This window comes from Tyto alba, unplaced genomic scaffold (genome assembly GCF_018691265.1).
Source record: "Tyto alba isolate M040663 unplaced genomic scaffold, T.alba_DEE_v4.0 Super-Scaffold_11, whole genome shotgun sequence".
Classification (NCBI taxonomy): Eukaryota; Metazoa; Chordata; class Aves; order Strigiformes; family Tytonidae; genus Tyto; species Tyto alba.
Genome location: NW_024881273.1, coordinates 2002707 through 2015111, shown reverse-complemented (window position 1 = coordinate 2015111; position 12405 = coordinate 2002707). Strand labels below are relative to the sequence as shown.

At 41.6% G+C, this 12405-nt stretch overlaps 1 protein-coding gene across 14 annotated transcripts in view; it reads right to left on the bottom strand.

Moving 5' to 3' along the window:
- Positions 1-12405, bottom strand: part of LOC104357444 (spermatid perinuclear RNA binding protein) — a 73440-nt gene that overhangs the window by 24582 nt on the left and 36453 nt on the right. For 12 of the 14 annotated variants that reach the window (XR_006164758.1, XM_032982388.2, XM_042786424.1 and 9 more), the window contains 8 exons: positions 11850-11994; positions 6182-6276; positions 5669-5764; positions 4822-4933; positions 4103-4200; positions 3512-3623; positions 2715-2807; positions 1679-1878 (listed from right to left, as the gene is read on the bottom strand). Coding sequence is in view for 13 of the 14 variants with exons in the window: in XM_032982388.2 (XP_032838279.1) it covers positions 1679-1878; positions 2715-2807; positions 3512-3623; positions 4103-4200; positions 4822-4933; positions 5669-5764; positions 6182-6276; positions 11850-11994 (951 nt within the window). In the remaining variant the exon portion in view is untranslated. The remainder of the gene's footprint in view (positions 1-1678; positions 1879-2714; positions 2808-3511; positions 3624-4102; positions 4201-4821; positions 4934-5668; positions 5765-6181; positions 6277-11849; positions 11995-12405) is intronic. The other 2 variants (XM_042786421.1, XM_042786423.1) reach the window with 1 other exon arrangement.

Genomic DNA, 12405 nt, shown 5'->3' with positions numbered 1-12405 from the left:
CGAAGCAGACGTGCAGGGAGCAAAATCCTGAACCGAGACGCGAGGTGAAGGGACGCCTGGCTAGCGGAGTAACAGACTGCCTGCCTGCAGTCAGCCTGCCTCTTCGTGAGCTGCGGCACGGCCTCCAAGCTCTCTCCATGCTGCTTACAACCAGCAGATGTGCAGCAAAGGAAATTTTACTGATTACAGGGCTACTCATCAGTACCTTCAAAACCATCCTCCACCAGCAAGGCCAGCATCTCTAACCCGCTACTGAACCCAGCTGTAAGGAGCAACAGCCCCAAAAGGGTCTGAAAAGAACCTGAAACTCTGCTGAAAACTTAGTCCCAAGAATAAGGTTTGCAAAAATCACTACGTTCCAACACTGAATTGAGAACTGCATGGGTAACTCCAGGCTCAGCTCCCATACAATTCTAGTGCATTTGACTGCATTTTCAGGGCTTCTACATTTTAAAAAGATCAGATCTAGAAACTGAAATGGTCACATTATTCCTTCTTATAAATCTGAGAGAACAAGGCCTGGATCTGTTAGGGGAAAAAAAAAAAAAAAGCAAGGAGAAAAAAAAACCTGGTCTCTACCACACCATCCATTTCCTCTTGGCTTGAATCACGGATGTTTTGAAGTGTTGCCCAGGATTTGTATATGTGTAAATTTAGAGAAAACAGAGCTGGGTAGGCACCAGCACAGATCTGGCTGACGCAGAGAGGTTCAAGGGCAGAGAAGTCACTGCAGGGAGGGAGGCAAAATAAAAGAATGAGGCAGAAGGTCTGGAAGGACACACATGCCGAGAGCTACTTTTCCTGGAGGAACAACACATTCCCTCAGATACTTCTAAACACTTTGAACTTGAAAGCACATGGGACAATGGGATTTTCAAAACTGAAATCAAAGGAAAGAAGAAAGTTGCCAGATGAAGCTTCTAAAAAGGAAATTCTTGCTCAAAACAAAACAAAGCACAGAATGACAGATGGGCTTGTTCCTATCACAAGTGCAGTTCTATTAAAAAGGGTTCTCTTTCCTATCAATTATCTGTGAGGAAACTTTAGTTTCTTCCCAGAAACCCAGCAGGCTCAGTCCGCTCTAGCAGTCCGAACTGTCCCCATCCAACACAACACGGATGCTCCTGTTGGGTGTTCCAGTCTGTCACTGCTTTACAGGCTGAAGCTCTGTCATACGGAACACCCACAAGAAGCAACAGTAGGTTGACTAGTACCTGAATGATACTAGTCTCTTACTGAAAAATCATCTCAGTGCGCCAAGGTGCTCTCTTCAGACACCGAAGACGTGAAAAAACTCCCTGTCTCCAGGAGCGCACCGCCCAGGAATGGGCGCAGAGAGGGACGAGGAGAAAGAGGGAGTCACCAACTTGCCCTTTGCAAACCAAGAGAAGGAAGGAGCAGCACAGACCAAAACTGAAGCCCTCCAGTCCAGAACTCAGACCACCACATTCAGTCCATCGTCACGTGAGCTGGCCTGCAGAGCCCTGGGAAGTTCTCCCTCCCCTCCGCCAGTATCAAACCAGCGATGCTCTCTGAACCGTGCCCGGCTCTGTTTAGGCAGTAGTTCAGCTTCATCCAAACTTCTGTAATTTTGAGGTTGTGCATTACTAGTTCTAACCATATTTCACACTCTGTGTTCCAAGATCCGGGGTTAGCAGATTACATAGGGCTGCCTTACCTTCACTGCCACATGGAGCTTGGCTGTTTTCTTAGAAGGTCCTGACGCTTCATATGTCGTACCATCAACATCTACAGACATTGTGAAGACGGGGGCATGGACTGGACCGGACTGTGACAGCAGCTTATACTGAAGCCCTGGCCTGATTTGGTTCAGCCTCATCAGAGCATTCATGAGATCTATTGCTTTACTGTCTAGTACTAGTACAGGATAGTAGGAGGGGGGAAAAATGAACAAAACAAGATGAACAGAATAAGGAAACAGTTTGCATTTCAGTGCCTTCTGTCTGTATAATGGAACAAAACCACCCCCCAGTCTCTCAGAGGTTGAGGATAGCCATAATGCTGTTAAGTCTTTAATAAGCCATTCTACTTTTGGGTTACAACTATAATTACCCATTTTTTTATACTGTTAGTGCAATTCTTTTGCAGCTCGCTATATTCTTGCTGGCTGCTATAAAAGGAGTAACAAGCTTTATAGGTAGTGAGGAACCAGATCCAGAACTGGCACCAAAGCAGCACAAAGATCGCCCCCAGAACTGACTGGATCCCAGCGATGCTGAGAGACTTATAGTCTGTGCATATATGCAATGGCACTGTTTTGTAGACTAAGCATTTTATTTTTCTTGTGGGAGGTCTTGAGAGACCAACAACTATCTCAAGAACGGGAAGAAGGCAAAAAGGCAAATCTTCACACAGCAAAGTCACTGCAGTATTTTGAAAAAAAACCCCAACCCCACCGTACAGGGACATTACCAATAAAATACCTCAGCTGCTTGGGCAACTGAAATGTTACTGTGACTTGATGGGTAATCCCACTTAAAAATGCGAATCATTCAGTTAGTAAAACATGTCAGGGGAAATTCAGATGCACGATAAAAGATGTGTTTTGACATTCCAAATGCAGGGTTAGACACAAGATTTTTTGTTCCACAGACTTTTCACATGCTATTCCACACCAACACAGAGAAGCTTTTAAACCAGCTCCCACTGCACAACAGATCTTTGAAAACAGGATGGAGAAGTGTTGCACTTACTTTTCCTCAGATTACGCTTCATCTTTTTATTTGGATCTTTATCATCCCCGACACTATCTTCAAATGGTCTCTTAAGAGCAGATGAGCCTGTACCTAGGGTATAAATTTCCTTGTAATATGGATATGCTATTAGAAAAACAAAATTCCACAGCAGGAGTCTGATTAGTCCCATACTGTTCCTTGCATGTTTATGAAAAGAATTCAGCCATCAGTCAAAGCTTTCTTTTGCTACACGTAAGGCAGTATTAGCTCCTTACTCACTGTCCCGTGCCATGCAAGATGTCTGTTTCCAACATCATGTGTGATAAGTAGCGTCATTCTGCAGTGTTGTTTTTTACAGTTAGTCTAACGCAAGAACTCCAGTAGTATTGTTTTTCCAAAAAACATACATAGAAATTTGTTTTTATTAGATGTATATTGTTTTCTAGGAGGAATTCTTGAGTAATTCTTATTATGGACACTCGTTATATGCGTTTTGACCAGTCTATAGTCTCTCCTTCCCCAGCACAAGAATCGTAAGCACTACTTATACTCTTCAGACCCCAAAGGACTTTGTGCTTCAAGAAAATCATCAGCTATATTCCAGCTGTACTGCTGCTCCTCTGTTGGTACTTCTAGAGAACAGAACTTCCAGATTTTCTCCTAACAATTAAATATTTTTTTACAAAACCCCACATTTAACACAAAGAAAAGCCTTTATCTTGCACTCACAGCATATAACTTGGGAATTTCACTCATTCTAAATTAACCCCTAGTTTACTGCCCAATTAGTGATTTTTGGAGGAAACAATACCTACCTTCTTTGTCAGTTACTGACCAGGAATATTTCTGAAATGACTTATTTGATGGGAGGGGATCCATTTCCAAAACCTTATAGATCTGACCAAAGGCTGATAATCTGAGGGCATGCTATAAGGTGACAGAAACGTAAGTTACATCACAGCACTACTTTACCTCAGTGGTCTAAGTTTCTAAGTAAGTTTGTAGACACAAACCCACTTCTTCTATGGGAAGACAGCTTCTACAGCTATGTTCTGTGATTGCTGTCGAAAATACTAGTATCTGAAGGTTTAAAACTCATTAGTTTCTGTAATACAAAGTGCAGGGCACAGTGACAGGGAGCCTACTCCAGGGCTCTGTGCCATAAGCACTTGAAGGGGAGTGTGAGTGGTGCACAGACATTAGACTGCCTTTTATAGGGATTGGATTTCAGGCACATTTAACTCCTGCACTCATAAACTATCATTTAATCTTTCCAGGGTAGCGCACCGGGAGAACGGTCACGACTGCCATTAAAATAAGCTATCCTGGCAGAGAATAAATTGTATTAATGAGCTGAAATCTTCACTGTTACAGTATCTACCTCCTCAGATGTACGAGTTCTCTACCTGAGCACTGTGCGTAATGGCTTCTTTTTGCTGAACTGTCATATAAGACAAAGCATCTGTTGGCTCCCGTTCACAGGGGTCGTGCAGACCAGGGCCTCCTAGGAGGGAAAGAAGCAAAGCAGATTATTGAGAGTAAACGAGAAGCAGAATGAAAATGGGGACTTGCTGGTTATTGCAACAGCTAGTCTCAGTCTTCAGCAGAGTGGGAAGCGCACCTTTTGCAGGGAGGGATTCAAACATCACACAAAGGCAGCTAGCCCCGAGATTGTACTCCCTTGCAGCAGTGGCCACAGAACTTATCAGGGTTAACACTGCACATGTGTAATAGTGTGAACTGCAAGCAGACGGTTAAGACAAAAACAAACCCACAAATAATTTGGATAAATATGTAGATTTCGATGAATCTACAGAAAAGAGATGGTCACTAAGTCTCTGTATTTGTTTGCAAGCCCTTAATGAGACAGGGGTTAATTTACAAACAAACCCAACATTCCCCATTAACTTCTACCGCACTGGAAGTACTCATTCAAACAGCTACAACCATGCAACTTCCTTTTTTTTTTTTTTTCTTTTCATTTTAAACAAGAAGCCATTAATTTAGCTCCACTGTAGGTTAGGAGTTCAAGGCAGGTGTTTTTCATCTGATCATACAGCAACAGCGCAACGTTAAGGCTGTCTGATCAACTTCTTGCATTCCTGAAGTTAACTTGGCCCCTTACCGGGAAGCAGAATTCCAGATGCCAAACACTCCATCACTCGTCGCAATGCTTCCCCAGCGCCCAAAGGTCTATTACAAGTACCTATAGATTTTTCACATATAAGCTCGAGTGGCTAGAAGACATTAAATTACGATTAGTATGGACACAAGGGTAATTGTAATGCAGTTAAATATGGAGGGGTGGAAGGGAAGAGTATTTGCATCAGCTTACTTCACTTTAATCCTCTACAGGTCTAACTGACAGACGCCATCCCAGAGGACAGTTCATGGCACATGTATCTGTTCCCTGCTCTGAGCCACCTTTTGAGGAAACCAACCGCTCTCCATTAACTGCCCCGGCAGCCCAAGGAGGAGCCTTCTAAAGCCGCGTCACGTGAGTACGTTCTCCCCCTCTCAAAGGGTTATTGGTTCTATGTGAGAGAAAACACCGACCTCCAAAGTGTTCCCCTCGGCATACGCAGGGCGCGTGGCCCTCCCCAAACCTGCTAATGTGAAGTGGTGTCCTCTGGTAGGAGCAGCACTGTCACGGCAGCGAGATATTTTTGAAAAGTTAAATTTGAGGGCAACAAGTGGAATTCTATTGTAAATCCTTGAGGATGTGCAAGACCCACAACATTACATCTCTTTCCATGGTACCTGTATGTCTTACAGACCAGACAAATACTTGTGTTCTCTTTCCTTCCTACAAACACTTCTCTACACAGGTTAACAGCCAGTGGGGAGTAAAAGGAAGGGGGGTTTAGGGAGGAGTTTCATACAATGTGCTGTTTTCTCCAATCCAGACACTGCTACAGTTCTCAGGAGATCTCAGCCCTGACCTTGTGGCCTTTGATTCTTTCTGTACTTACCCATCCTTTCAGGGGTGCCCATGTGGGGACTCTGTTGCACAAATCCCGCAGAATACGAAGGACAATTACACATGATTTTAGTCCATTTGCCCTGGCCTAAAACAAACAGAATGATTCCAATACACCTGCAGAAACCTGGCCTTCAATTTTGCTTTTCTTTTTAAATGCACAGAGTCCTGGGATAGATTTTTTTAAAATTATTATTACTTAATACTTAATTAGCTTCATGCAAAATAAAAACAGTTATATAGAAGTAAAAGACTTCAATTTAGAGAGACATATAAAAAAGGAAGCAAAATGTCAAGATTGCTTTTGTAGCCTCATGACAACTCTCGACCAGCTGGCTGTCTACCTGTCACGTTTGCCCTTGCACAGTACAGCACTGAATTCTGAATTCTAGACCTCTGCTCTATTAGGGACTAGTCAGAAATTAAAGAGGCATTAAAATTAAAACTCTCTCAAATTAAACCTTGTAAGGCTACAATAACAACAAGGTAAGAACAAATAGCCAACCTGAAACCATTTGGCGTGCCGCAGAGACGCCAAGGCCTCCAGGCATTTCTGCCTGTCCAATAAGTCCGGAGGATCTTTCATCGCAACATTATCTACTGGTAAAAATGGGATAAAAAGAGACAGATACAATTTGACCAAGGGGTTTCTGTCACAATACAAAAAGAGCGGCAGCATCTCAATGAGATAATAAGACTCCCAGAGTTTAAGTGCACTGTGTTATTTAATTTCAACAAGCCATTAAAAGTAGTAAATGTGCACGTGTGCAACAGAAGCAAAGGCATTCACTCCTTGTAAAATAATAGTAATAATAAAGATGGCCACTGCTACAGACAATCTGGGATCTTATTAAAAATGTAGAACACATTTCAGGGCAGAAAATAGCTATATAGCACTTTCTTTCTTTCTTTTTTTTTTTTTTTTTTTTTTTTTTCCTGGTTGGTTGGATTGGGCTTTTTTTCCCCCCCTCTCTCCTTTCCTTTCTTTGTGACTTTTATTTCACAACGGTGGCACAGAATTTCAGAGATAAGCTTCTTTGGACAAGAGTTCTTGGGGTGGGTATGAAACAAATTACAATAGGTAGAAAGTGCAGTTATGTCCATGCAATTGTTGAGAATTCCAAAGAAGAACATTGATTATATTTGAAGCATTGTTGCATGAACAATACTAGACAATAGAATCCAATTGATGAAATACACAAGAAATGCTGGTAAGAAATTTTACACTTTGATTAGTCTTTCATATAACCAGAACATATGAAAGAAGTGAGTAAGCTCGGTAACTTCCAGATTATTAATGTATCAGGGAGTTAGTCCCCTCTTGCAAAAAAAAAAAAAAATCTCCTCTTCCCAACAGCAACTGAAATCAGCAGAGAAAATTCAAAGATGGATTTGAGAGACAAGACACTGGTATCTTCTGTGCAGGTTTACACTTTTTTCTTTTTCTTTTTTTCCCTCCTTTCTCATTTTTTATTCAGCATGCAACAAACTGCTTTTAGCAGTCACATCTGCTTCTGTATTGAGGGACATTATGCATCGGTCCTTTCTTCCCTAGATCCTCCCCCACCCCTCCAAATCCCAAGGAGTTATTAGCATCCAGATTCTCTGGGAACTCTGTACAAATGACAGATTTTGCCTATCTGTGAAGTCAGGTTAAAAAAATTTTAGTTTTTAACTGCCATGAGATGAAAGCATTGAAAGAACTAAATGAATTCACGGCTCAACTAAGACCTTGAATAAGTTATTCTCCTAGGAATACACAATTACTCTTTGTTTCAAAAGAAATAATTTTTAAATATAGTCTTTTCATTATTTGTACTGGTCAGTCCTCCAGGTCTTGAGACACCTATGCAGGTCTGAATGAAATACAACATCCATTCCAAATTGAAGACTATGCTTGATAAGCAAAATCCAGCATGACATTTAAAATATGAGGACAAGTTAGGAGAAAAAAGTATCAGTTTGTAGTACAATTTATTAGTAACATCTCAAAGTCCATTTTCATACGTTACTTTGGACAGGAGTGGTTGCATGTGCAACTGCATCTTTAATGTTAGAGCTGCTTCACTGCCTATGCTGTTCAATAGGAAGGTTACTCTGGTAAAAGCACATTATGTTATGATGGATAAAAGAGCCCAAAGCCAGAAAAAAAAAAAAAAAAACCAGTGTAAAACTGAACAGAACCAGGTATCTTGTCTGCCAGTTCCCAGTTGCAGTCCGCACCTGCTGGCTCTGCTGGCTGCACGCAGGTTTAAGTGCTATACGCTTATTTTCTAACCCCTATGAACTTCGCAGCAGATATTTGCATTGTTTCTCATTGCCCTCATCAACAGTATTACAATACTGGGATTAATCACCGCTTTTGCCTGTTTTCCAAGTAAAAGCTGCAAAGTCTCAAAGCACTAGATTTCTGTGAGCATAAAAGGTCACTTGAACACAAGACTTGCTTCTAAGTTTCCTTTGCAGTTCTGTTATTTTCAGGAGTAACGTTTTGTGGCACACAATTACTAAATGTACATCTATGTAGTTCTGTAAGAAAACCTTACTGTGGACAATATAAACATCTGCTTAAAGCTCATGTATTGTATAAAACAACTACCATCAATGAATGATCAGAATCTTATTTTAAAACATTAGAAATGGCAAAGGTGACTGATTACAACATCATCTACTTTTTGCAGTGAACTGCATCTTTAAATGCCTTGGGACTCGTACTGCACAAGGCTTTGCTAAAGTGTGTTGCAGCCACTGACAAAGTAAATTAATTTTTCCTTTAAACTACAAAACCTAAAAGAGAATACATGTTATCTGTCATTCACGTGAATGGAAAACCTCATCAGATTTAGTTTGTTTCAACAAGTTACAATCATACTTTTTCCTACAGGGTTAAGGCTATTTCCAGAGGTCTAAATTACAAATATCTTGGAGAATTTTGCCAATTGCAAATTCAGTAGGAGTGTCCTGAGGACCTTTCACAGATGTTGCAGTCAGCCAACTTTTGGGTGCAAGATTCTATTAAACAGAAAGATGAAGAGAACAGGCAGTGAAGAGGGCGAGCGGCTTGCAGCAGGCTCCCTTTCAACACCCTCAGGAGAATGGCATGTTTCTTCATGCTCTGCCAGTCAGGAAAGTGAGACCCAATCAAAATTTTCAAATGTGATTGCAAAGCTTTACTCTTTTTTTTTTTTTTTTTTTTTTTTTGTGGTTTTAGCAAGGGCAACGATACAAGGAGTTTAATAAACAGTTAATACCAACGCCCTGACATTAGCTCACGCTATGCAGCACAGAACCAATCCTTCTGTAATTCTCTCCCCACTTGCTGCGTGTATTCTCTTCACACAGTAGCTGCCAACTTCACTCAAGTGCAGCCAGCCGTACGAGGAGCGTGGTCTTCTCCGCAGAGGCAAGGTCAGTCTGTGGCTCGTTGCCCTTCACGGGCAGTCGGCACCTTTGGAGCATCCCTGGCTGCGGGCGCCCGGCAAAGGCGGGCTGCGTGCGCAGCGCCTGCTCCAGGAGCAAGGTTGATTTCAGCCCCACTTTGGTCAATGAACTTGTTTACCACTACATGAGCTTGTTGTTACTGTACTCAGTAACAACAACTGAGTTGCAAGCTACAAGGTTCTGGTCCGGAAAGGCCAATTTATATTTGATGCTATGACCAAAAATTCAGTTTCTTAAGAACTTTTCAACTGGTGCAAAATGCAGGAATTTTAGGTGCTTGACTTCTCAAGTTGACATGAGAAAGCAGAGCTTTATGGATCGCCATTTGTGAGAAACACTGAAATGCACACACACACTGGTCCGCTATTTATTTTTGCTAACAAGCAGCAAAAACAAATAGGACAAACACCACATCTTAAACATGAACACTTTTCCAAAGAGGTGGGGACTGAAGAGAAATCCAGGAATGTTTTTCGATACATTCTGACATCAGGGCATGAAGGCACACACAGCATTCCTACAGAACAAATGGGAGCACTGATAACGAGGTCCGTTGCGCCTAACCTTGCCGGTTTGGTTAGAGGACAGATTAGTGCTAATCCCACCGAACGCTGAAACCTTGGTCAGTTCTGCACAGGCTCTGCTCCCCGGCAGCGGCTCCGGGGCAAACCAGCGGCAGCGCCCGAGCCCCGGGGCCTCTCTTACATGTGAGATGAAAGGCAAGTTGACAAGCATTTTGAGCTCCTTCATTCAAAGAATGAATGGAATAAACTCAAAACAGTTTTTAAAACGGCATCGGAAATGTATTTACATCTGGTTGGCGTTATCCAGGGGTAGTGAAAAAATACAGCAGCGCTTTCTTTGGAGATGAAGGTATTTTCACCAGACAGTTTCTCTGAGGATTTTCCCTTGATACCAGATATGAAACTTTTTTGGTCTGAATCTACATGAAAGTGACCTAAATATGGTTGGAAACATTATGAAAAAAAGCATTCGCCCCCTTTCAATTTACTTAGCGACATCTGCATAATGTTTCACATACCTTTGAAAAGGAATATGATAAATGTCTTTGTTCACTTGTAGTGAAATCAATGTCAAAGAACCTGGACTTTAAAACAAGATCCATTACCCTACCAACTGTCCTTATCAGCTGTACAGAAATGACAGCGTACCACCACTCTAGGAGAGGTCGTAAAACCATTTTAAGTTTTAAAAAATTAGTACAGGAGTTTGAAAATCATTTTAAGATACCGAAAACAAACTTGAACACCTACATTTTAAATATAAGCATAAAAATTCAAATCCTCCTTCAATTTGAGATGAATTCAGGAGTCGCTAGAGTTTACTGCCACAACGGCATGACTTTTTGTAAGAAAATACTTGGACGGAAGCGTTTGTGCAAATCTGTATCCCCCTGTGAGAATCTTACAAATCCTTTACCATTAGAATTTGTTCTACACTTTGTGCTCATTCCCACCAGCGCGGATCAGCTGCGACAACTGCAGGGCTGACTGCAGCATCTTACGGGAAGTTGAAGAACAACTAAAAGTAATAGGGAATTTATTTGGAATGGTCTTTCAAGAGAGCATGGTGACTAATTTGAGAATAAACCGACACTGCAATTCAGGAATCTTTGCCATTCATCTGCTTTGTAAGATTTTTCTGCATCCAAGTGCTGCGGAAGTGTCACATCTCGTTTGGGAAGGGATCCTTCCTGCCGTGGCCTCAGACACAACTGGCGAGAGACTGACCAACGTTTCTCAGTGGATCGGTGTTTGGGGGGAGAGGGGAGGAAGCCGAGGACTGTGGCGAGTCTAGAAACGGGGAAAGAGCGACAGGGAGTTCCCTAGCCCAGGTGGGCCCAGCTGCCTCAGGTGTCATGACAGAGAGTGGCCAGTTGGTCAAAGGTCTGACATCATCCAGTGGCAAAGTCTCTAGGGATAGGTTTGGGAAGCGGAAGCAGAAATTACTGACAAGGTTTTCAAAATAAAACAAAGTATGGCTACATTTGCTCTTCTCTATTTCTCCTGGATTGTTTCCAAGCTCATTGGTGCTACCAGCCAATGTTCCTTTAACAAGGCGCGTGTGACTAGGGGGACCTCGCAGTTAGGGAGACGGAACAGAAAGAAACTATGTTACAGTTTTCTACATCTATTTTGCTCTAAGGACATGAGGTACAAGGTTCAATTCAGAAGCAGAAGTGCTGTATTATAGCACTATAACTTCAATTGTATCCCAGGTAGAAAATTCTTCAAGCTAGAAACATACACATATGTATTATCAATTAATAAAAATTGAGGGCCAGCATGACATACTTGCGAGCTTTGCAGGAGAGGTTTCTTTTATGTAAAAAGAGAAACAATTTTATGAGTTTTTCAAGATGCTACGAACCAATCCCACTTGACTGACTTAAATTTGAAAACAAGACTGTGCAGCGCTGGGGTGCTCAAGAATGAACTAGCAAGTGTGACAGAAAGGAGAACTAAGATCTAATTGTATGTCAAAGTTAACACTGTAGGAATATTGCTTGCAAATGAAAACTATGCATATTTACATGAACAATAAGTGACTTGTCTTTTTCAGGCACAAATAATGTAACCTATGGTGGCCACAGCCAGTCTAGTTAGTACATGATGCACAATTAAAAAACTACTTCCCAGTGAACCCTGTGCTGCACAGTCAGGGCATTTCGATAGAACAGTCTTAAAAACAAGTTAAAACGCTCTGTGTACCTCCTTCCTTCTTCTCTGCTTCATCTCGAATGAGAGGGGATGTAAGTATCACCTTCAAAGTTAGCTTGGGCTCCTTTGTGTTACGAATAATAATAGCTGCCTCATTTACATGCTCCTCCACGAGATACTTCTCTTCTGTAAGTTTCTGAAAGTCACCAAGAAAGATTTCAAGAATCTCCCAATCAACTGAAAAGCTGCAGAATCTCTGTATGTGCACATGCCTCTTAACTAACGAGAAGCCTACAAGACATTGCAGTAACAAATAAGGCCTTGCCTCCCTCATTAAAAACAAACAGAAAAACCCCAGTAACATGCTTAAGAAAAAAGATCTGCAGCAAGTTTAATGAGAATACCAAGTGGTTCCACTATATTATTACCTTTTTTTTTTCTTTTTTTTTTTTTTCTTTTTTTTTTTTTTTTTTTTTTTTTTTAATAAAGGCAGTAGCTGACTTTCATAGCTGCGGGTATGCAAAATGCTACCGGCAACTTTTATTCTTAGTACATACACACTTCTCCGGTAACGCTGCCTCCAAATGTAGAAGCTCTCACACGCAAT